The sequence below is a fragment of the Lacerta agilis genome, chromosome Z, assembly GCF_009819535.1.
Source record: "Lacerta agilis isolate rLacAgi1 chromosome Z, rLacAgi1.pri, whole genome shotgun sequence".
NCBI lineage: Eukaryota > Metazoa > Chordata > Lepidosauria > Squamata > Lacertidae > Lacerta > Lacerta agilis.
Window position 1 is genome coordinate 43,155,529 of NC_046331.1, and position 26,109 is coordinate 43,181,637.

At 42.0% G+C, this 26,109-nt stretch overlaps 1 protein-coding gene across 1 annotated transcript in view; it reads right to left on the minus strand.

Annotated features, from left to right (window-relative positions):
• LOC117039894 (transmembrane 9 superfamily member 2-like) overlaps positions 1–22,128 on the minus strand; it is a 47,672-nt gene extending 25,544 nt beyond the window's left edge. The window contains exons 1-8 of the mRNA XM_033137259.1: positions 21,952–22,128; positions 15,730–15,797; positions 14,970–15,063; positions 12,355–12,482; positions 11,741–11,870; positions 6,874–7,001; positions 2,131–2,242; positions 743–822 (exon numbers count right to left, since the gene is read on the minus strand). Of these exons, the coding sequence (XP_032993150.1) occupies positions 743–822; positions 2,131–2,242; positions 6,874–7,001; positions 11,741–11,870; positions 12,355–12,482; positions 14,970–15,063; positions 15,730–15,797; positions 21,952–22,113 (902 nt within the window). The 5' untranslated portion in view covers positions 22,114–22,128. The remainder of the gene's footprint in view (positions 1–742; positions 823–2,130; positions 2,243–6,873; positions 7,002–11,740; positions 11,871–12,354; positions 12,483–14,969; positions 15,064–15,729; positions 15,798–21,951) is intronic.
• Positions 22,129–26,109: the final 3,981 nt, after the last annotated feature.

A 26,109-nucleotide genomic window follows, 5' to 3' on the forward strand; every position in this document is an offset into this window, starting at 1 on the left:
CATTTCGCCTCCAGCTGCACATTGCAGATGGTATCTCAAACATCAGACACCAAGGGCAGAGCAACTTCCCAAACCTTGGTTTATTTGTTTGGATGTGAACAACAAGCTACAGTTTTTCTTCAGCTGTGGTTTTCTAATGTAGTATCAGATCCTAGTTTCTGGCCATTTACAAAGTATGGTATGTCAGGTGATATTTGTTCAGATGTAACAAACCACAGTCTGGTTTTTCAAACCATAGTTTAATGTTTGATACACGCTTACTTTGTACTGTGTGCCTCAAGACTGAAAAGAGGTTTCCCCTTTATCATCATATTGTTTTTTAAAGGGGAAGGGGGGGAACTCAATCCATATTCACTGTGAGCTTTTTTCCTTAACAGTAAATACTAACTTCAGAGATAAAACTCCAAAGCAAATCACATGACAGCATTAAAAGAATGTGATCAATTGTAACATCTCAGAAATTCTATGAAACGAGAAGATAAAAGTAAAATGTGCCGATTGCTTTTCTTCAGGATACAGAAGGCACATTCTTTGCATGAAACACAATACTTCGAGCAGCTCCCAAGAGGGCCAGTCCTGAGGAAAGTAAGTCCACAAATGAAAACATGAGACGTTTGCTGGCTTGAATGCTAGCTGCCTGCTTTCTAACCACAAGTTCCAATTCCCCCCAAAATAAAGCAAGATTCAGATCTTCCAAGTTTTGCTGCAAGCTATTTCTTTCAGAACTTTCAACATCCCTTACCTAAACCACTGGATGTTGGTATGGGGCATGGATTCCAAGATGTAGTCCCATCTCGAAGCCCACTTAATATTGTTGTTCTCCTGCATGGAAAAAGTATGAGATGAACAATGAAACACTTATCAGAAAATAAGTCTTCATACATATAATTATCACTAGCTAAACTAACCCATTGGGTAAGCTAACCTGGGAGTAGGTACAACTGTGTCTGTTAGCACCAGAAAACAAACCACTAGCTGCAACCGAAAGCTAAAAGGAGGTCTCAATCCATGCGCTCAAGAATTGTCCTCTTCTATAGTGAGGAATGTGCAATGGTGCTGCATAGAAAAATCTGATTGATAGACAAGGGGGGGGCAGTACCTGCATATACTGAGCTCAGTCTGGACACTACAGCTACCGTACTGGTGCAAGGCGGTTTACCTGTAAAAGCAGATACTCCCATAGGGCACAACACATCTTGTGCTTTTTAATGAAGTTAACGTTACATACCCAAGTTAAATTAAGTCTTCTTAAAAAGCCAAATATTGACAGGCAGTTCATTCATGTTGTCAAATTAAGAGGACTGAGTGGCTCAATGGAATGGTAACAGGATACAGAACCTTGCACTTCAAGGTCATGGGTTCAAGTCACATTCCATTTGGAAGGAAAAATGAAAGTAGTTAGCCCGTGACGGCCATTTGGCTGCCTGGGCAAAAGCTAGCTAATGGTCTCCGCTGACTTCCTTGCAATACAGGTGTCTTGCATCACAAAAACCTAACTTTAATTGCCACCCTTTGGGGTTAGTCTCAACACAGCTATTGGGATTGGAGTGGATATGGAAATCAAGCTACTAAGCCCTCTCTGCAGTTGACCATGCTGTGTCATATTCAATCAGGACTCTCCTCTAAGCAGGCTGTCAATCAGTCGTTCAGTGCCAACACCAACTTTTCATTAAGAGATTAAAGCAGAGTCATTCCTTCCACCCCAATTTGGATCAGCAACTAAATGCATGCTCAATATAGGCTAAGCAACTAGAAGAGAAGGGCTTGTTCCTTTGTGACGAAAAGGCTCCCAATCTCCCTTAGAAAAAAATCCAAGGTTATTCTTGGATAGCACATGGTATATATTAATCATAATCATGAAAAACAAGATCTATTTGGAGAAATATTAATCGACTATTTATGTCATTTGTAACTGAGTGCAATGTATATTTTACGTGTTCAATTGTGGGATGTTTGTATGATTATTTAAAAATGAACTACGTTAAACAACTTATTGAGGTTTCAGGCTAAATAGACAGCTAACTCCGAATTTAAAGTAAGTACCCAGGTTGCTCCCCCATTGCCTATAAAAACTGATAATCTGAACCGTTTTAAGAAATTATAGCTGCAAAACATCTCTCTTGTACTTACTTCAAATTTCACAGAGTAACTGTAAATCAGATTCAGCTTGCTGTTAAACTCTGCAGAAATTTCCATGGGGGGGCCTTCACAAGACAAATTGTTTATATCCGTTTGTTTATAACTACAAAGATAAAATATAGTTTATCACACCTGATGATGCAAGAACCTTCGTTGCAATTTTTACAGATTCACTGGCAAAGTGTTAAAGGTTTTTGTTTTTCTGAATCTATTTGCCTGAAGTGCCAAATGTTCCTCAGAGTCCAGAGACATTTTGTGAATTAAACGCACATTGCAAAAACTTCCCCATGAACAAAAACAATGAATATGGCTTCTGAGCACAAAACAAGTCTGAATGTAAACTCCAGTGTTGTTTGGGGGCTTATTCCTTCAAACCACAAGCTAGCTTTATGCACCAGCTCCAAAATCCAGGGTCATAACACTTCCCCCCCTCCCAAAAAAGTTTTTTAATATTAGTATTAGATACACGCCACGTAAGAGGCCAAGAACCAGACATTCCAGCATACATGCCAGGTATAATATGGTCATTAAACAATTGTCCCCCACACTATGTTGACTAATTCAAGGTGGGTAGCCATATGCAACCTGAAGAAAGTGAGATCCAAGAGGACCCGCAGAATCAAAAGCAGCATTATAAGGTTAAGGGCCACTTTGCAAGTTACCGGTATCAACTATCAATTTTTCCTTAAGAATATGGACATTGCTATGTTATGAAGTACCAGCATCCCCTCCCACCCAGCACAACCCAGGAATATGTAAGACACCTATTACACAACTGAGGAACCTTGAGCACCCCAGATGTTGACTATAAGCATAGGAACATAATGGTCCATCCAGTCCAGTATCCTGTTCTCAGAGTGGCTAGCCAGATGCCCATGGGAAGCCCAAAACAAAAACTCAAGCACAAGAGCATTACCCCCTCCTGCATTTTCCAGCAACTGATATCCAGAAGCATACAGCCTCTGGCTGTGCAGGCAAAAGATGGATGCAACTGGAGGGCAACAAGTTCCCCATCCCTGATGTATCAGCTGCTTTGTTCTGATAATTGCAGTGGAAAAGACACTTGAGCCATTTTTCATGTATGACAATTGAAAGCAACCTGCGGAATTTACTTCTGCAAGAAGACTGGGAACAGACCCCAAAGCAAAGGAACAGATCCCCGAAGCATAGCAATACAACTTGCAATTTATTTATTAATGTAGAAGAATCTGCAGCGAACAAAGCAATGGGAAGACATTTAAGTTACCCTGCAGCTATGAATTCAAAGGGCAGCTTTTAAAATTATTATTTCAAGTCCAGGTGAGTTTTGTAACAACTTTCATGTTGTGTGAACCTAACAATTAGCAACATGAGAAAAAAAAGAGGCCTGGACACCTTGAATAACCTCTGCAACTGACTCATTGTGCCCCAGTTACAATACCTGCCCGTGAATTGGGGGGGTTCCTAAACATGAAGGTATGCCCACTGAAGAGGTAAATAGGATTGAAATCTTAGGATTCCCTGACAAATAAGAGAAGTTTTAATATTTGCATATTAATTCCATGCAAACAACTCAGCCTAAGGTTGTTAGATTCACCATGAACAGAGCTCACATACTTCTAAAAAGCAATGCAGCTGGGAAAGGGTTCGTAAGATGCAACTTTCACCATCCCTGCAGACCTGCAGAAAAAGCAATACCTGTGGAGCTGCTTCTGACATCAGAGGGTTGTCAGAAGGGAAGGGAAATGACCATGGTAGAATCTGGGCCACGTGGCTCCTAATGCGCATTACCCATCCCTATCTGGTATCTGGTTCACAACCCTTCCCCATCATTCTGGCAAGGAGCTTCAAGACACAGGAAGCAGACCAACTAGAGGGGCAGGGAGAACAGAGCAGAGTTTAACCTAAGAAGGCTACTCTTGATGCTGAGCCCTAGAAACAACACTCTCTCAACAGTCCTCCAGTAGTTGTGGGTCAGCTCCAACAGCCTGGAAACAGCTACTATAAGAGCTCTTTTGGACCCATAATACACTTAGATTTCAACCCTCTCAGTTAATGTTTTGCTGCCAGTTATTTCCTTTAAATAGCTGTAGAACAAGGACGGCCAATTTTAATTTTAATTTTAGCCAAGCAGCACATGAAAGCGGAGGGTATGACCACTCCACAATCTTGCACGCACATTCTCACGACACACGTACAGTCCACCCTCCTCAGCTGACACATGCAGATTAGCTTGGGGGGGGGGAGATATTGCCCCCAGCACCATTTCTGATCTGATGATTGGGATATCTGCATTCCCACCAGGGCACAGAGCTCTGCTCAACCAGCATTGCATCTAAATTATTTTTGATGCTGCTTCCAAAACTGGGGAGCCAGAACATGGTATAAGGCAGCTTTTTGTGCTCCTGGTTCATCTTGCTCAGGATTGTCCACAATGACTGGCAAATGGTACTCCAGGATTTCGGACCAGGAGCATCCCCAGTTCAACCTGGAGACGCCAGGGATTGAACATGACACCTTCTGCTTGCAAAGTGCTGTCACTGAGCTATGGCCCCTCCCCAGTTTGCTGGGGTGTTGGATCAAACTGTTGAACACCTCCCCGCTTCTGTTTAATGTTAAGTTTCCAGAATGCAGAGCTTAAAAAAATAAAAGCAATCTTCATTGTGATCTGAGAAGCCTTACAAGATGCAACTCCATCCACATTTCGCCAGCAGTGCCCTCCCGCTGCTTGCAGAGCAGGTTCAATGCCACTGACAGCAACACAGAAGAAACACAGGCCAGGTCAAGCTCAACTCCAAAGGAAAAGACTAACTTTTTCACTCTAACCCGTCTCCTTCCCTTGAAGCAAAGTAGATCAGTACTCTTACAAGGAACTACAGGACCACCTAATGGAGGGAGAAAAGATTGCAGGCATTTCAGCTGAAGCAACCCGTATTTTCAAGCACCTCAAACCACTCTCTTACAATATATCTTCAGACTACATGTGGCAGCGAACATCAGTTTTGTAATAGATAATAGATAGATAGATAGATAGATAGATAGATAGATAGATAGATAGATAGACAGATATTGTAGATACACACAGAGAGAATGTGTTTCAACCTCTTCTTGAGCACAAAATCTCACGGTGCCTCCCATAAAGACAAACACTAGAGAATGAGAGATGGGTAGAAACAAGGCAGTGAAAGAAAACTTAGCTATGCCCCCTTGTGGAATGTATTACCCGAAAACAGTTATCGCAAGCCATTCAGGAGGGCAGTGGTTCCCAAACTCTTTTTCCCCCACCTGAAAATTGCTGAGACTCTTGGTGGATCACTTAATGGTTTTTCTGCCTTGCTGTAGGAACCATAATGAGCTGTGCTAAAGGCTGTGTGGTTTTTAATTGCATTTTTGCAGCTTCTCTTATTTCTTATATAATGCATTTGGATGCATTCCATAGATTTCAGATTGCAATACAGTGGTGCCCCGCTAGACGAAAATAATTCGTTCTACGAGTGTCTTCGTAGAGCGAATTTTTCGTCTAGCAAAGCGGCAATGGAAAGCGGAGGTTTTTTCGCTAAAAAAAATTTTTTTCATCTGGCGAGGCAGCCCCATTGACTTTTTCGTCTTGCGGGGCAGCCTTCCGCTAGCGAATGCCTTTCGTCTAGCGAGTTTTTCGTCTAGCGAGGCATTTGTCTAGCGGGGCACCACTGTACAATAAGTGAAATAAAATAAGCAATCAAAAAGACCATTAAAAATTAATACGAGTACTTGGTGCAACAAACTGGTTGACTGACCAAACCCAAAGAGTGCTCACTATTGATTCCTCATTATCCTGGAAAAAAGGGAAAAGTGGAGTGGCACAGGATTCTGCGTCTTTATAAACGACTTGAACAAAGGAATAGAGGGGATGCTCATAAAACTTGCAGATGACACCCAACTGGGAGAAGTAGCTAATGCTGCAGATGAATCCCAGATTGGAGATAGGAGAAATGGGCCAAAACTAATAAAAATGAATTTCAATATGGATAAATGTAAGGTTCTGCACTCAGACAGGAAGAACCAGCGACACAAATATAAGATAGGAAGCTTTTAAGCAGAGGTTGGATGGCGCTTTAGCGGAGATTGCAGGGGGTTGTCATAGACGGACCTTGGGATCCCTTCCAACTCTACAATTCCACAATTCTCTAATGAATGTGCCATCTCCCACCTTCAACCACAAATCCACAGGCACACCACAGACCACCTGAACAACACTGAGGGTCCAACAGTGTTCCACAGACCACAGTTTTAAGAATCTCTGCAGTACGGTAAATTCAAATCGTACATCAATTGAGCAGATATGAACAGGACGAAGAGTGTTCCGAGTCTGCACTTCCTTAAGGACAGATTTTAACAGATTCAGTATCCAGCATAAACAGGAAAGAGAACATATATATGGGTAAAGAACAATGCAGGAACACAAAAAGTGGAATGCTCCCAGGGCCCTCGCACCGCCGCCTTAAAGCCTTAAAGACTCTCTGAATGCAAAGGGTGGAAGGGAAAATAAATAAATAGAGAGCAGGGAACTGTGGGCTTCCCCTACTCTCCATTTCTTTATTATTCCCCACCTGTGAAAGGTCGCAACTGTGTAAGAAAGCGGGTGCATGTTGCAGGCTTCTTGTACTGCTTAGCACCCCAACACCAAATAGAGCAGGTAACCAAAACTGAGCTCAGTACGAATAGTATCTGCCTGTGAAGTGACACACTGTAAATTGTCAAGTGCCCAGCGGTTACCTTTTGGGTTCCAGGCGAGCTGTAACCAGGCGAGCTCCGAGCCAGTTCTCATTCTGCGCACTGTGGTATGTGATCGTAATATCAACGTGGTTGAAAAGATAGTAGGTGTTCTTCTTGTTGAACTCAGACTGGGCGGGGGAGAGAAATAGAGCCATTAAATGCCTAAACGTATTTATGGTTATTTTCAGTATTATTTATTCAAGTTTTTTTAATACAGCTTAATTTTTTTAATAAAAAACAAGAATCCCAAGAATTTTAGGAATTGTAGTTCACCCCTCATGGAGCTACAATTCCCAGCACCCATAACAAACTATAGTTTCTAGGATGTTTCAGAAATAGTCATGCGCTTTAAATGTGCGGTGTGTAAGTTTTGGCAAGTTTTACTTGCCAAAATTTATCATGGTTCTAGTAATAAGTGTTGGAAATGTAAACAAGTGGAAGGTACTTTTTTTCATTTGTGGTGGACATGTCCGAAAGTAAAAGACTTCTGGGAGAAGATTTATAATGAACTTAAAAAGATGTTGAAAAACACATTTGTTAAAAAACCAGAGGCCTTCTTACTAGGTATTGTTAATCAGGAAATCCCAGTCCAAGATAAAGTAATTTTTATGTATGCCACAACAGCAGCAAGGTTATTGTTAGCAAAGAACTGGAAGACAGAGGTGATCCCGACAGTTGAAGAATGGCAGCTGAAGATGATCGAGTATATGGAGCTCACGGAAATGACCGGGAAAATCCGTGACCAGAGGGATGACGTGGTGGAGAAGGATTGGAAGAAATTTAAGGAATATTTAAGAAATCATGCTAAAATAAACATTTAAGAGGAGCAGACGAAAGTAAAAAGCAACAGCTAGTAAAATTTAGAATTAAAAGTATAGGTTTGAAAGTATACACTAATGGTTAGATTTATGTGGTTTAAAGTTACTACAGATGAGATACAATGTACGCAGAAGGAGAGGGTGTGAGGAGGTCCTTAAGACCATGTAAAGGAAGATGTATTGGAATATGATAATGTATTGATGTTGTTAGTTTTGTTTGTTTGTTTGTTTGTTTAGTGGTTTTGTGGTTGTTTTGTATTGTTTTTTATTTTATGTTCTTATTTTAGAAAATAAAAAACCTTTGGAAAAAATAGTAATAATAAATGTGCGGTGTGTATTCAGTCTGTATCTTGTGTGGATAGATCCAACCACTGGAGTCGCACCGCAGGTTCAAGGAAACCAAAAACAAGTGCCGGAAACACAGGTGCTTTTCTTGGGAGTGGAATAGGAACCACTACCCATTTCTAGGCCCAAACAGGGGGGGGGTCACATGGGCCACTTGGCCCGGGCCCACGATTCCAAAGGGGGCCTCCGTCAGCATATTCACAATCGCTCACCATTATTTAAATGTAAATACTTAAAATAATCCTTTTCCCTATGCATTTTTTTAAAAGCACTAATGTATATCTATATTTTCCATTTTGTCTTTATATGCAGATACAGTTCAACCCTTGAAATCCCCAGGGTAAAAAAAAAAGGGGGGGGACATTATCTACCCGGCCCTGGCCTCTGCCTGGCTCTGCAAGGGCCTGCCCATTTCAATCCCTGTACACACTTTTCCTCCATTCAACTGTTCAGGCTCTACTTTTTCATGCACCTCCAGCCTTACCCAATAACGCACACTGTTAATTTCCAATGCAATATGTAAAGCAGCCCTTTGTTTCTGACATATAAAGGGTGGGCTTTGGAAGAGTGGCTGCAGTTCCTCAAGAGAACAATGGCCTTTTCCAGGCTAATGCAATAAAGCTAATGACTCTGGGAAGTCTGCTGTAGAATCTTAGGGAAGAAAAATGACAATTTCAGAAAGCTGCTTCAAGTACTTATTATTATTATTATTATTATTATTATTATTATTATTATTATTACTAAAACCTACTTTGGAGAATGAGTCTCTCAATCTCTGAAAACCTACTGACAAATATATTTAATTACACTGTCATTACCTGACGCTGATTATCTGCTGTTTATTTTTCATGGACGCAGCTCCAAAGCAAAAGAAATAAAAATGCACTCAAATTAAACTTTTAGTATACATCCACATCAATGTGTTCCCCTGTGACCATCATTGATTGCTTTTTTGGTCCTATGCCTTGTTAATAATAATAATAATAATAATAATAATAATAATAATAATATGCAATAATATATTTATAGCCAAAGAAATTTGCCACTGTACAAAGAGACATTAAGCAGCCCTTTCTTCCTGTAGATATTCCAATGCCCAGCAATACCTACTGAGAATTCTCCTGCAAGACCTGAACCACCATCGCCTCATTCTCGCATTACTTCTGGGCACCTAATGCATACTCTGGGATGGGCAGAACAACACACAGAAGCAAACAAACACAGCATCTGAACTAGCCATGGAATTCAAAACTGCTTTTCTATTTTCTGGCCAAGCTGCTCCCATGTGAAAGTGCTCTGCTCAGATATTTTAGGTCAACCAGAGACCCTCTGGCTGTTTTAGACAGATGTTTTGGGCATCAGTCATGTTGGCTGCAGCTGATGCCAATATCTAGAGGGCACCAGACTAGCAAAGGGTGGTTTTGGTTCCATGACGGAGCGAGCTTTGAACACCTAACAGATCATCTCATTCCATTTAGAATAGACCCAAACCAAACCCTGTGTTGCAGGAGAGGGAATCCTGCAGCTACCATCTTATCAGGAGGTCTGTTCTGTACCATGTTGTTAATGGACCTATTATGTGGCGATACCTACCCTTTGGGCCGTTCCCCCATTGCATATGAGACAAGTGCTTGTCTTTGAGGTGCTTGTTGAGGACTTACCTATTTCAGCAAGCCTTCTAAGTGGAGTTTTGTTATCTCCGATGGCACCTCTGTCAGATTTGAAACTGATTTTACATAGTTTTTTAACTGTATTATATGCAAAAAAATTGTTTTATATATGTAATTGTTTTACATGTTTTTACAGTACAGTGGTACCTTGGTTTAAGAACAGCCCTGTTTACGAACAATTTGGTTTACGAACTCTGCAAAACCAGAAGTATAGGTGGTGTCCTGGTTTTCAAACTTTACCTCAGTCTAAGAACGGAAGCCGAACAGAGGAAGGACACCAGTGGTGGGAGGCCTCATAAGGGAAAGCGTGCCTCAGTTTAATAATGGTTTCGGTTTAAGAATGGACTTCCGGAATGGATTAAGTTCGTAAACCGAGGTATGACTGTATTGTAAATTGCTTTGAGGTCCTTCATAGGAAGTAATCCTTAAATGCAATAGTAATGATGGTGATAGGAACATAGGAAACTGACTTATACAGAGTCAGACCACTGGGTCCCTCTAACTCAGCACTGCCTACACTGGCTGGCAGCAGGTCACCAGGGTTTCACGCAGGAGTCTCTTCCAGCCTTACCTGGAGATATCGGGGATCGAACCTGTGACTGTCTGCAAGTGAAACAGATGCTCTACCAGTGAGCTATTGTCATTCCCAGCTGAGTTACAGATGCTGGTATTCTCTTGTCTACTTTCTTTTATCTTGTAATCTGTAGCCTACATTTATTTTTAATTCTGTTTAATTATAGGCTCTCATTGATTATTTAATTTTGGCTATGTTTAGAGGGCCAAAAATTCAATCAAAATCATGAATTAGCAAGTGATAATCAACTAAGCCCTTCAATACACAGCTGGCAACCAGTCCAAATAAACATGCTCAGACTCATCCTTCATGACACACATTTTGTATTTCCTTCTCCCATCATCTATCTTCTTAATTGTTCAGCAGGAGTTTTTGCACGTACCAACAAGGCATGGTTCAGGCATAACATTTGCACAACCAGCTAAACCACCATTTAGTGCAGGGATGGGGAAACTTTTTCAGTCTGAGGGCCACATTCTATCATGCACAATATTCCAAGGGCCACATGCCAGTGGTGGGGAGGCAAACCGGATTAGTGTGGCATGCACGAGGAGGAAAGAGCCACTGTGAATCTTGGGTGCATACACTCCCCCTCCTACTCCACCCATGACGAGGAAGATGATTTTTGCAGTGTGTAGTTTCAGTTTCCTAAATCTTGGCTTATCATGTAATATAACCAAGTAACTGCAGTTTATTCCAACTATGCTCAGTGTCAAAGACAAGCCACCCATCTTGCTAAACCATGATTTAGTGTGACACAAAAACACAGCCAATGCCAAGCCACAAGAATGCAAGAGCAGCTCTGCTAGATAAGACCAAAGGCCCATCTGGCCCAACATCCTGTTCTCACCAGATGTCTATGAGGAATTTGCAAGAAGAACATGAGCACAACAGCATCCTCTCCATGTGTGCTCCCCAGCAGCTGGCATTCTGAGCATACTCTGGAGATGCTATGCAGCCATTGTGAGTAGAAGCCACTGACAGTCTTATAATCCATTAATTTGGCTAATCCCTTTTAAAAGCCATCCAAATTGGTGACCATTATTACATTTTGTGGTAGAGACTGCCTTTTGCTAAGCATAGTTTAGACTTCATGCCATGGTTTGTGTTCAAAAAGTGCAAGAATGCTAAGGAGTCATACTGTTTCCCTTTCTCCCGAGAATTGCCAGATGCTATCCCAAACAATAGCCACTGCGGGCAGAGCAACATCCCAATCACTGTTTTCCTGTTCAGTTCTAATGCCAAGCTACTTTGTTCAAGCTCTGCTCTGCAAGCCAGCTTCATCCAATGGTTTCAAGTGGTTTCATGGCCACATAGACCATGGTTTGACACTGTGGGTTCAGACACTGCTCTAAGATTTGGTGCTGCATTTGAACCTTCACAGGATTCTAAAAAATGCCATAGGTCTGTATCTAATACCTTATCAGAAAGCATTAAGGAAATGCACCCTCACCACTTACATTTATAGTGCAGGAATCTTTAGCTCTGCCATCTGAAGCCACGAAGCATCCAACTGGAAATCCTGGATTACAGAATTTATGTAATTCTCCAAAATCGTAACACCAAGTCACTGGCATGTTATCAATAATCCTACACAAGAAAAATTACAAGCAGATAATTCTGTTAAGAGTCAGAAACGGCCTCAAGTTTATTGGCACATTTGCTTTTAAAATGCATATTAATACGCAAGGGAAATTAACAGAGACTAAAAGATACTACAATATACGTGATTGGAAGTCTATCACAACAGGGGGGGGCAAGGTGGAGGGTGGTGGTGGGTATATGTATTGAAGATATGTAAGACGTGTTATTGTAAAGTTGATAATTTAAGTGTATGTGTGTATATGAATGTATGTTAAGAATGTATGTGAGAATTAGTATGTGAGCGTGTCAAATTTTTCAATAAAAAATTAAAAAATTAAATAAAATGCATTTCAGAATTGCATGTGAATTACTTCACTCTCTTTTATGAAATGAGTATAGGACAAAATTTGGGGTATCTTTCAAATCTCGATAGACCATTTCCATTCCTTCCTTCCACAGACTGTTGATTTCACAGAACATATGGACTCACCAGTGATGCTGGTAATTCAACCGCATTCCTTTCTTCAAGAATTCCAGCTTGTTTTTGTCATTTGTATTCTCCGGGTCATAAGACTTCATACAGGCCACTTGGCATTGCTGGTTTTTCTTAAATATAAACTGATATAAGCACAGAAGTGTTTTAACATTTTTACTCCATGCAACTGGAAATGACATGTTTTCTTTCATTCAAAATTACACTTTTGTAATCATCATTAGCCCAACCCTTAACTTAAAAGCTGCCATTTAACATCTAAACACCTTTATGAATTCTGTGCAGTTTTATTTTCTCTTCAGTGCTCCCAAATTGAAATCTCTTCCCTCCTCCTGCTCCCCCAAACACACACACACACCTGTGCAAATTCCAGGTACAATACATGCAACCATATAGGTATTTTCAGAGAATACTTGCTTTCCCTTTCAAAAGCAAGTTTTCAATCCCTATGAAAAGGTAAGCTAAAAAAAGGAAAACACAAAATTAATTAACTGACTTTAAAAAAAAATTAAATACCATTGGAAGGCCATTGAAGTTGCCCCATAACAAAAAAATTCTCTGGGCAGGATACAAATAAATACTTTAAAAAAAAAGTTTTATATACAAAATGAGGGGCATAAAGCCACATCTAAAGCTACTCAAAGTACAACAAGTACAACATTCTCCACATTCCTAATGTTAAAACACACAATTAAGAAACAAAATACCCAGGCTAAACAAATCATTTGAAAAGCCTGAATGAACAACAGGGCCTTTGCCAGGGACCAACATAACCACAAAGGTGGAGTCGAGTCAAGCAACACCCCCAGGGAAGGCTGTTCCATAACTTGCAGGGATGAGCACTGCCAAAAAAAAGTCATTTCCCTAGCAGTTACCAGTCCCTGATGAATGAAGTGAGACAACACAGAGCAAGGTACCTGCAGAGAATCTGAAGGTTTGGGAAAAGCGGGAGTAGGCAACTTCTAGTCCTCTAGATATTGCTGGACTGCAACTCCCATCTCCTATCACCACTGGCCAGGCTAGCTGGGGCATACAGGAGTTGAAAGTAACAAGGAGGCGACTTTCGTTGTTTTGCTAAGTCCATATAAAATGTATTGCTGGTCAATCTAGGCCAGTACTCAGTTTCCATAACTGGTCAGGCAGATGTCTCAAGAAGCAACTGCCTTAAGTAGCAGCAATGGTTCTGCAATGATTGTAAATAAATGTCCTTGCTCCTAAGGCATTTCCTGAATGCCTCTCCTGAACCACACAAATAGTTTGTTTTTTAACCATGCTAGAAGACAAGAAAAATCGCTGCTCATTATTTCCAAATATTATTTTATGCAATCTACTGCATGGGGCAAGAGTATATTGGTGCATTATCAACAACACAGCATCCCAACAAACATGCATGCTTGCAAATTGGACCTAAGACCAATTTATGCTGCCTTGAAATGCCTGGAGCTGAATGAAGCCAACATAAATTTAACATTTGTAACCACTAAGCATTGAAAAGCAGAAATAGTTTATTAAAGTTACTACATGGGGGGTGTTTTTTCCCCTTTTTTCTGGGTGGGAAATGGAAATTATGGAAAAATTGAAAAAAAAAAGTTCAGTGTGGAGTAGTTTTACAAATTGTATGAAACGCAGTGTATATAAAAAGTATTATGCTTGCAATAAAACAGGTAACCATCCCCCTTTCCCTCAAAAGCAACAAAAAAAGCAAGAAACCATCAACATAAATAATAATCAGATTTGCCCCTTAGAACCAACAGCAAATAAAGTTAAGGTCCACCTCAATATTTAAGCTCCATAGAAGGTCTACCCTTTGAGTAGTGCTTTAAAAAACAACAGAACCTGCAGTTTATTCTATCTCATTTTCTGAACTACTGCTATCATTTTCCATTTCTTCTTCCTCTTCCTCTTTGTCATTTTTCTCATGGACTTCCAAAAAACGGCTTTGGGGGAAAACAGGGAAAATCCTGTTTTCCCCCCCAATTTTTCCGGTTTTCCCCAGGCCTTCCCATCTTTACTTGAGGGCAGCCGGAGCAAGGCGTAAGGCAAAAAAAATTCATGCCAGGCCCAGAAGGAACCAACATCTAGTTACTGAATAGTATGTTGCACTAAGGCTCAAACTCTGTTTGAAAGAAAAATGAGTGTGTGTGTGTTTTAAATTGAATTTGTTATTATATATTATAAACCATAGGATGGTAAGAGAGCTTCTAAACAGTTTACAAAAATATACAACAGAACATTAAAATGAATGATAAAACACAGTTAAATGCAGCTTCTACGTGTTCAGATGGGCTGCCCTAACAAAAATGTTTTGAGCAGTTGCCGGAAAAAGTACAGTGAGAGCCTGGTGTCGGTCAGCAGGGAGCTCCAAAGTATGGGTGCTGGAAGGCCAGGGGGGGTGGAAAAATTGGGGGGGGGGCACAGGTTTTTCTGTTTATTCCCAAAGCCATTTTTTTCAGGCTTCAGGAAAAAATGGGGGGGAACCTGGTTTTTTCCCAATTTTCCCTGTTTTTTTCAGGCCTTCCCATCTCTACCAAAACAAACAAACCTTCAGGATTTAGCCACACAAACACACCACACACACAGTCATCCAAATCATACTGAAAAGTTGCATTAACCTTGTAGGGCGATGATGCTATTCGCTCTCCAAACAAGACTTGGCCAAGATTTTCTGAAGGCCTTTTTTCTGCTGCATCTTGACAAAAGTCAAAACTATGAACAAACAAAGAAGAAGGAGGTTGTTTCCACTTTGCATTACAAGAGTTGCACTTATAACTAGGTTCTAATCAAAATCAAGCATGTGGTATTCTGTTCTTTGACTACACCTCTCATCATCCCAGACCACTGGCTATGCTGGCTAGGAAAGATGGCTGCAGGTTCCTTAAGGGTTTTTTAACTGATGGATTATGTTGTAGACACAACCCAAAACATGGTTTTCATTCATTATAGTTCTAATGCCAAACCATGATGTATATTCTTAATGTACAGGCACATCTTGATTTCTGTACTAACTCTCTTCACCAACCTTCACTGAGAACCCCTTCCCAAGCAGTAGGTTCTGACAGGGAGTAACATCCCAAACCACAGTTGGTTGATTTGGATGCAAAGTTAAACCACAGTTTGCCAAAACCAAAGTTTCGAATCACGGTTTCAGGTCACTCATAAACCACCGTTTGTCAGATGGCGTTGGCTAGACACCTAAATCATCTCAAAGCCAATTCTGCCTCTATCGTTTACCTGTGCAAACTATTCCAAAGAAATTTTACCATTCAGTTAGCAATCATCTGAATACTCTGCAAATTAGATGACACTTTGCTTAAACAAACATTTTAATGGGGAAATGCAAACACAGGCTTAATGGTATCTGGATATACTTACGCATCATATTCATATGGTAGAACTGATTCAACCGAGTCCAGTCTGTTCACAAACAGCTCTATTTTTGACTAGAAGAACAGAAAAAGCTGATTTAGACACTTTGAGTTGAATGCAATAATCCGAAACGGAATTTTAAAAAAGTTATTAAAGAACATTAAAGCATTCTACACACTTAACAGTTCTAAAGAAGTTATCCCAACACTGTAACCCTAAGCATATTTACTCAGAAGTAAATCCCACTGAGTTCAATGACTCCTCCTCACTAATAAGTGTACTCAGGATTTCTGCACAATGCTGTTATTCTAAGCAGGTTTAACAGGAAGCAAATCCTATTGGAATCAGTGGATCTTGTGCCCAATAAATAGAGTTAGATCAGACAGTAAATTTAATTATTTCTGTGTGCAATCACAATGAGTCAAGTCCAATACCTGAGTGCTTAGGAAACTGCCAAGCTGATCAGGCCCTTGGGACTCTCCCCAGCCATGCTATGCACTCCTATTTCCATGAATGGACAAAAGAGAGGCAGTGGAGGCAAATGAGGAGGCACCAGGCAGGCTCACTGTTGGAAATGTTGTCCTATCCTATGTGCATACTTTACCAGCCAACTGAGCCACACCACAACCCCAGGCTAGGGAGGGATGGACAATCTAATGATGGACAATTCCACAACCCCAGGCTAGGGATGGACAATCTAGGGATGGACAATTCTAGGCTGGGGTGGACAATCTCTGACCTTCCAGATACTGCCAGACTACCTCTCCCACTACCGGCCATGCTGGCTGGGTCAGATGGGAGCTGGGAGCCCAAAAAGCATGTGGAGGGCCATAGGTTCCCCATCCCTGTTCTTCTACACAAGAAGCATCTTGTTGTATTTATTTGTGCACTCCCACAGTTAACTAGCAGGTCATTCGTTAGCATTCCCATTTCAGACAGACTAATGAGCTTGAGGGATCATGTCAGAGGGACTATGCCCCTGAATACCAGCTGCTGGGTATTCTCAGGGGAATACCAGCTGCTGGGAATCTCAGGGGAGCAGAGTGCTCTTGTGCTTGGGTCCCACTTGCAGGTTTCCTACAGCCACCCGGTCTGCCACCATGAGAACAGAATGCTGGACTAGATGAGCCATTGGCCTGATCCATCCAGCTGCGCTCGATGTTCTTATAAGCAGAATCTTCCTTTTGGGCCCAAAGCAGAAGCATAATTTGAAACTAAGTCTTCCAATCCACCTGATCATATAATGCCTCTCATGAAACCATGATGCAGAGACTTTACATTGCCATAAATCTGAAGCTAGAAGTAGCCTGGGAATAAAAGAGGGGGGAAAAGAGGTTTGTTTGTTTTTTGGGGGGGGGGAGTCGTGTGGTTCCTTTTCCCCTGGTACCAGCACAATGAGTTACTCCAGCTGAATTGGTGTAGTAAAACAAATACAGCCTTGCTTCCTGTATCAGTAACATACAGAGGAAATTCAGATAGCTTATTAAAGGAAAGTAATCAAACGAGGAACCACGATTTTTATTCATATATTCATAAGCTGCCCTTCAGCCAAGTTTCTGAGGTGGGTAACAAAAAAACAAGATAAAACACATAAAGACAGTAGGTAACAACACTTTAAAAAATATGTATTAAAATATTCAGTTCCTTAAAGAGCTGATTGCTACAAATAATTATATAAAAAGACTTAGTGCTTTCAAGTGTCCCAAGTGCTCCACATGCATTATTCAGTTGTGATTCTTAAATTAGTCTATGTAAGGGGGAGAGAGAAGGTAAAGAAGCCCATTCCACCAACTCTGCTGAGAGACCTGAAACTTTTGGTTCCTCCTCTCCCTAAACAGTTTCCCCTTTCCACCTGATCCTTACAAAAGCTCTGTAACTAAAAACTAGCACCTGAGTGTGCTCTCCCCCCCCCCATTGCTTTTCTTACTGAGCTGTGTCCTTTACAATGAAAGCCTGAATGCAGGCACTGCCTAATTATCAATCTTCGGAAGCTGCTTCGGAAGACTTCTCCAGCTGAAGAGCGGGGGGAAATACTCAAATAAATAAATAAAGCAATGGTCAAGGCTTCACGGCAGAGACAAGATACAAACCAGGGAGTACCAGATTCAGTCTCTTAGCAACTACACCACCTCTCTCATTTGGCAGCCTGGCCACTGCCGTCCATGTCCAGGTAACCTCCAGATTGGATTGCTGCGCTGCAATGTGCTCTATGTGGAGCTGCCCTTGAGGTCAACCTGGAAACTGCAGCCAGTGCAAAATGCAGCAGCTCCTTCACTCTCTGCAGCAGAGTATCGCCATCACGTTATGCCGCTGTTGAAAAAATTGCACTGGCAGATAATCAACTCCACGGGGAGGCTCAAAGTGCTGGCTTTGAAGTACACAGTCTCATACATCTCATCCCTAATATGCCCAAACCATCACTGTGGTCTGCAAAAGAGGGCATCCTGCAGATGGCATCCTTTCAGTAAGGCTATTCTGTGCAATGTCAGTCAGGACTTTAGTGTGGTGGCACCTCCCCTTTGGAACTCACTCCCATTACATCTCAGACAGGCACCTTCTCTATTGCTTTTTCGGCACCTACTTGCCTCTTCAAACAAGCCTTCCAAGTGGAGGCTGTTATCCCAGTCAGTGCCTATATTTAATCTGAAATAGTTTTTATATAATGCAACTGCTTTATATATTGCTACAAATGTTGGATGCCACCACCCTTCACTCTCAGCTGAGTGGTAGCAAAATTCCAGGGGGTTCCAAGAACTCACACAGGGTCTATGTTCCTTTGAAAATCAAGACACAGCACAGGCTCTCTTGGCTTTAAGAAATATGACTTATTCACATATTTACACCCAAGTTTAGTTGGAGGGAGTCCAGACCTTACAGTTTTTTCTTTTACTTCTTTGGCAATCACTTACTTTGCCAAGTAAGATTGTCTTCCATGAACACAATCTTAATAGTGAGCCCATAATTGACCGTGGAGGCCAATTCTGGATCCACACGTCCTTCCACAGTGGCAACATAGGTTTCCTGGCAGGAGTTGAACAGGGTGAAGATTTGCCAAACGTGCCTTCCTCTAAGCAAGTTTCTCCCTTTCGTCCTGAGTTTGAGCGTCTTCAAAGTCCATGACATCTTTGGTAAAGGCTGTTCACCAATTGGAGCGCTCATAAGTACGGTGTTTCCCAATTTTCGGTATTTATACTACATTTTTTTAAGATTTGCCTTGAGAGAGTCTTTAAACCTCTTTTGTTGACCACCAGCATTATGCTTTCCATTTTTAAGTTTGGAATAGAGTACTGTAGTTGCTTTGGAAGATGATAATCAGGCATCCAAACAGTCCAACGAAGTTGATGTTGAAAAATCATTGCTTTGACACTGGTGATCTTTGCTTCTTCCAGTACACTGGTATTAGTTCACCTGTCTTCCCAAATGATGTGTAAAATTTTTCGGAGACGCCATTCATGGAATCTTTTGAGGAGTTGGAGATGGCATTTATAAGTGATGCATTTTTCACAAGCATACAGTAGTACAATAGCTTTGTAAACAAGCATTTTGGTTTCCCTGCAAATGTCCCAATCCTCAAACACTCTGCACTTCAATCAGGAAAAAGCTGTGCTAGGCTTATCCCCGGCTAGCTGTGTAAAGCTGCCTGGGCTTGTGATTCTAAAATGCTTAGCTTTTTAATTAACCAAACCTTGCTTCCTTCATGAACTTATGAGTTTGCTCAAATTCTAGCTCTTTACTGCATCTAGAGGTTATGGCAAGTCTCCCCCACAACCAAACTCATAGCAACATGTTCTTACCGCACTGTGAAACCACTTTGAGATGTTTCACAGGAAGCAACTGATAAATAAAATAACAATAGCAATAATAACAACAGAGCAGTGTGAGGTAAATGGGTTCAGAAAAGAGCAACCAAGAACAATTCCCCTATGAAAAGAAGGTTACAACATTTGGAACTTTTAGTGTAGAGAAAAGGCAAGAGCTGACATGATCGAAGTGTACAAAATTATGAATGGCATAGAGCAGCGATGTCCAACCAGTCAACCGCGATTGACAGGTAGATCCCTGGGTGATCGTGGTTGATCGCGAGATCCTTATTGATCGTGGGATTAAAAGCAATGTACCGGTATAATGAATGTATCTGCCCCCACCCCCCTTGCTCTGTCCCTACGTTGCGTCCTAAGTGTGATCCTTTTTAGACTTCTTCCGACATTAGTTGGCTCAACAACTTTTGCCTCTCTGTTTTTTTTTAATCAAATCGATTTAAATCACGATTTAAATCACTAGTCAGTAAGACTTGGTTTAAATAAATTTTTAACAGAAAGACACTTTCTTGCTTGTATAATCTTAATATTTACAACCAGATTGTTTCATTTTTGGAATAATAAATTTTCAGAGTAGTTTTTACATTTATATCAAAAATTACTGATTTGGTTATACTATTAGAAATACATAGACAGATAGTTATGAAATTATTGTGAGGTTTAAAATGTTAACTGTTTATATTTGGACAAATTTTCTGCTTTATTGGAAGGAGAAAAATAATCATTTTCTTAATAATAATTTAAACAATTTATTTAACTAAAACAATAACATTATAGCATATGCATTCATGTTTGTTAACTGATGTGGTTAAACAAATTTTTTTATTAAAAACCCAGACTGAGTTTTAGCACACATGAAAAACTTAAAACAAATCCTTATTTCCTGATGAATAGCCTTTGGACTATAATGTAACTTAAACAGAAAATTATCTTTAGAAAGATTTTTCCACCAAAAGCATTCTATTTTAAAAATCCAATTTAAATTTTAAAAGTCTGATTATTATTATTATTAAATCATTGATTTTTATCCACCTTGTAAAGCATTGTGCACACCTATGTACACTGAATACATTTTTATTTATTAAATTTGTATACTGCCCTTCATCCAAAGATCACAGCCTGGGTCTCAACACAAATATAAAAAATGAGAAAACAAAATACATAAGAAAATGAGCACAACAAACCAATAACCCCGCCTCCCACAAGCACATTTAATAGTCCATAGAATGTTAATCAGGCAAAGGCCTGGTTATAAAGAAGTGTTTTCACCTGGTGCCTAAAAATACGTAATTTAGGTGCCAGGTGAGCCTCCCTGAGGAGAGCATTCCTCAAACAGGGAGCCACTGCAGAAAAGGCCCGTTATTGTATTGCCACCCTCCAAACCTCTCATGGAGGAGGGGCATGAGAAGGGCCTCAGAATGATCAAAGGGCCCCAGTCAGTTAATATGCCATGGGAAGAGGTGAATTGGGCCCAAAAACTAATTGGCAGCTGGTGCAGTTGGACCAGGATTTGTGTAATATGCTCAAAGTGTTTTGCCCCAGTGAGCAACCTGGCCAATGAATTCTGCACCAGCTGAAGTTTCTGAACAGTCTTCAGGGGCAGCATTAATAATAATGCATTGCAGTAACCCAGCCTAGAGGTTAGCAGAGGACAGACAACTGAGGTTAAGCTGTCATTATACAGATAAGGGCACAGCTGCTGGTTTTTAATCAGACAAGAGGGGAAAGCACCCAGAGCACATTGACCGACCCAAGCACCTTGCCCATGGCTGACCAACAGAAACTCATCCAACACAGCAGGACTGGACGGTGCTCCGGACACGCCTTGAGATTCATTTGCTCTAACAGCAGAGTCAATGTTCCCGGCAGATTTCACCCTTCAAAATGCTTTGCAAACAACTCAGGAGAGAACTGCTACTACCATCCTTCCTGCCACCTCCTTCAGACCAGACCGCATAAAAAAAAGGTCCTGCACTACCCGGGAAAGCTCTGCCAGTCAAGTTCCCAGTGTGTGCGTGTGTATGTGTGTATATAAATGCTCATTCTATCGGTATTTAATTAAAAAAAAGAACATCGTTTCCTCCTAGGTTTTCATCTGTTTCTGCTTTTATCCGTAAGCTGCCTTGAGCCCCTTGTCAGGGAAAATGAATATATTATAGAGGAACATATATACACATGAATCAACTACTACTACTACTACTGTACTAGGTATGAATTATTTAAAGGTAATGATAAGATTGGCAGTGGGGGGGGGGGGTTCTTCCCACCCAGGCGAAAAGCTTAGGGGGGTGTTTAGAACAAGGGGGGTACACCTGGGGGAAAGGGGAGGGGGTCCTTGCGCGCGCCCCTCCCCCACCCCAAGGAAGGGGCTACTCCTCTCGGGCCCCCCCCCTCCCTCTCTCCTACCCACCTTGCATCCGGCTTTCTCGCCTCCCTCGTCGCAGAAGCTGACAGGAGCCAAGCCCGGCAGGTAGAAGGCGCCGCAGAGGGACGCCGGGCCCCCCAGAAGCAGAACCGCCAGAGCCAGAGCCAGAGACAGCGGCGGCGGCGGCGGCGGCGCTCTACTCCTCATCGTGGCGGCTCCGGCTGTTTCCCGCGGCCCGGCCGGCTTTCTCGCGACCACCGCTCTTTTGCTAGGTACTGAGGGGAAAGGGAAGCCCAGCCGGGGTGGAGAGAGCGCACGCGCAGGAGAAGGGGGGAGAAAGCGCTGGGGCGGGGCGGGTCTTCCTTGGCGGACTCGTCACAATCGCCTTGCGCCCGAGGAGGAGGAGCGGGAAGGGTGTGTGGGTCTGACCACGTGCCAGAACACAACGCCGCCGACGCCATCTTGGATGAGGGCGTCTTGCCCCGCCCCCTTGTCCGAAACCTTTGCAATGAGAGAAGCGGAGGAAGGGGGGGGCTTTCTTCCTCCCACCCCCACACTGCTTACGTTTGTTTTCTTTTTTTGCACAGACTGGTATAATTTTATACAAGATATAAATATAGATATGGAGATATGTAGGTGTGTGTATATATATATTTAATAATTATATAAAATTATAATTATTTACATAAATGTTAACATGCTAATACTTATACTGTATATCAAAATATAGTATATAATATATAATAATACATGTAGGGGAACCATGCATTCTTTCCTAAATTTATTGGAGCAAGTATAAATAAATGTGATATATAGAAATAGGCACATTTAAATTGTACGTATTTATTTACATAGATGTGTATGTAAATGTATACATGTATCTATCGCCCATTTAACACCGGCTGTCCCATAGGTGAGAGGAAGAGAAGGCATGTGAAAACAACGTCCAACATCTGCTCCTGGCTGATTCATTTTGTGTGTATGGTTTATAATGCACCTGCTGCCTTTTATAAATACGGTACTCTGGACCATTTTGAGGACTTCATTGATAAAGCAGGCTATAACTCTTAGTTAATAAAATAATTTCTAGGTGGGTAGTCAGTCCTCTTACCAAAAGGAGCTGCTAGTCATGATGGAGGCTATGCTCTTCCACTGCTGTCAGAGGCAGTGATGCTTCTGAAAATCTTGCTGAAAACCCCAAGGCAAAAGAGTGCTCTTGTGCTCAGGTCCCATCTTGCCTGGTTTCCCATAAAGGGCACCTAGTTGGCAACTGTGAGAACAGAAGGCTGGACTAGATAGGCCATTGGTCTGATCCAGAAGGCTCATCTTAGGTTCTTATGAGCTCACCAGTGAATGGCTAGACATGACATTATCTAGCCAAAATAAGGCACATCACAAGTTTACCTAGAAGCAAGTGCCACTGCACTCAGTTGGGCTTACTCTCAGAGACATGTGCAGTCTCATAATGAGAAAGTTAAGTATTTGTTTAAAACTTTCCCACACCACAATTAAAATCAATCTTATTTGGACTGCATCATGCCATTAATTGTCACCGGGAAGCCTGCAAGGCAAAATCTGACACATTTTCTTACACACGCTCACGCTCACGCACACATTTGTGGTTGTTGAAGAAAAGCAAACACATTCTAGTTTATGCATGTGCTAGTCGAAGCCCCACAAGGGCACTGTTTGTCTTTCAATCTAGCCAGCATTTGTTTGTAGTCTTTGCTTCGTCTACGTGAATACCACCCCAAAAAGTGGACCCATTTGTTGTTTGTTTTTCTCTCACAGTTTGTTGAGGCAAGATGTCTGCCATCTCTCTCTCATCCTGCAAATAGTTCCTGCGTGAATAAATCCTTTGTACTCCAGAGTAAGCAATATTTTCCATCCAATTCACCCAACCTGTAAGATCTGCTAACACTGATGCTCAGCAGCAGGCATTTAGAGGCATACTGCTTCCAACAATGGAGGCAGAGCATAGCCTTCATGGCTGGTAGCAATTGATAGCCTTATCCTTTGTGAGTATGGACCTAAGGATTCACAGGACTGGCTTGTATGAAATTAAGAATTAGGAACCAACTTGAGGCATCTGGTGATGTGGATGTTATTAAGATCCTAAAATAAATGTGAGGCACTGCAATCCTAGTCATGTCTACTTAGCAGTAAATCCCATTCACTTTGGGCTAACGCCTTAGTAAATGGATATCAGACCACAGCTTTAGTCTGTAAGGTGCTTCTCAATATTAGTTGCTGGTAACTACTGGACAGGATAGTACTTTGTGCTCAGATCATGCTTGCAGGTTTCTACATGCCACATGTACCTATATATGCAAATATCTAATTGGACTAGATGAACTAGATCAGGGGTCGGCAACGTGCGGCCCATGGGCCGGATGCAGCCCATGAAGACCGTTTTACCGGCCCACTAACTTCCCCCGAACCGAGCTGCTCACTCGGCGAGTCCCCCGCATGCTGTGCTAAACCAGTGCGGTGCAGCGTGGGGACTCATGAACGCCTGGATTCATCACACGAGGTGAGCAGAATCTGGTACGGTCCTTCCCAGGCTGGTTGCAATGGTTGTTTTGGGTACACCTTTGTAAGGATCCAGTCACCAGGTTTGAAAGAGTGGGCTCGAGCATCATTGGGCAGGATCTGTCGTTCAATTGCAGCGTAGCTGTGAAGGCGACGCAACTGTTTCTGAAGCTGAATAACATAATAAGTTCCAATTCCCCCACGTCCCGTTCTGAGAGGGGAAACTGAGTGTTATAGACTGAAGAGGGTCTCCCAAACAAGAGTTCATAGGGAGACAGTTTCAGGAGGCCTCTAGGAAAGCTGCAGATATTGTGTAGAACTAAAGGTAGGGCATTTACCCATTTAAGTCCAGTTGCACTACAAATTTTCCCTAGTTGAACTTTTATTTCTTGATTCATGTGCTCTACTTGCCCAGACGAAGCTGGGTGGTATGGTGTATGTAGTTCCCACTCTCATATCAGTGCTGAATTTCTGGCACCACTGGGGGTCTGATCTCATGGGAGGCAGCCATTTCCCTCGGCAAGAAGCAGGAAGTCCTTAAAAAAACCTCAACAACTTCAATCCTAAAAAAGGTCAGCAACTTTGGTCGGCTCTCACGCATGTTCACTTCATCAAATCTGGCCCTCTTTGAAAAAAGGTTTGGACACCCCCGCCCTAATGAGAGCTAATGCTTGGGTGCTGTATTGAGGGTTTATGGGGTTGGCCTTGAGTACCTCAAAATCAGAAACTACTGCATATCAAGATTTTCTTTCTCTGTTCACTACTTTGGACCTTCCGTCCATGTATAATATTAATTCAGGGTTGTCTAAGGGGAGGTGGTCTAAATCTTCTCGGGGTTTATTGGCTTGTCGGACTATCTGGGTACAGTCATGGTGTGGAGTGCCATCTTCTGATAAAGGTAATAGTGTAGATGGGTTCAAGGAGTTAACTCTTTTATGGTTATGTTTGAAGGGGTGAGGAGGAGTGCTTCATAGAGATTTAAGTGTGGGTTTGAGAAGTGGTGGCAGCCTTTCAGGGTTAAGAGAGTAGAGACTGCATGTGGGACATAGATGGTGATTTCATGACATAGTAATGTCTCTTGCACCTTTTGGAGTAGGATGGCAGCAGCAGCAATGGCTCTCAGACATCCTACTGCACCCTTTGCTGTGTTATCTAACTGTAGGCTATAGTAGGCTACTGGTCTCTCTTAGTCGCAGAAAGTTTGGGTTAAAACTCCGCAGGCCACCCCCCATTTGTTCATGAATAAACAGGTTGAATGGTATGTGATAATCTGGCAAACCTAGTGCTGGGGCGGACCTTAATTCTCTTTTGTGGCGTTCAAAGCTTGAGTATGCATCATCGTTCCAAACTAATTCATTGGGATGGTCTTGTCAGGTCATGGCTGATAGTGGCTTTGTTATTTCGCTGTACTCAGCTATCCAAGCCCTGCGGAATACTGCCATGCTTAGGAAGCCTCACAAGGACTTCTGGTGTGAGCGCCATTCCGAGCAGTCGGGAGCTGTCTCAGCTCCGATACAGCTCAGGTGTCTTCGGGGATTGGAGCTACTGCAACCACGCTGTGGGCTCCGTTAAACCGCGGGAAGAGCGTCCCGCGGTCTTGGGTTTCTAGCAGGTGCCAGAAGTCCCGACCCTGCTCTCAGGCAACCCTTGTAAAAGGGAGGCTTGAGCGAG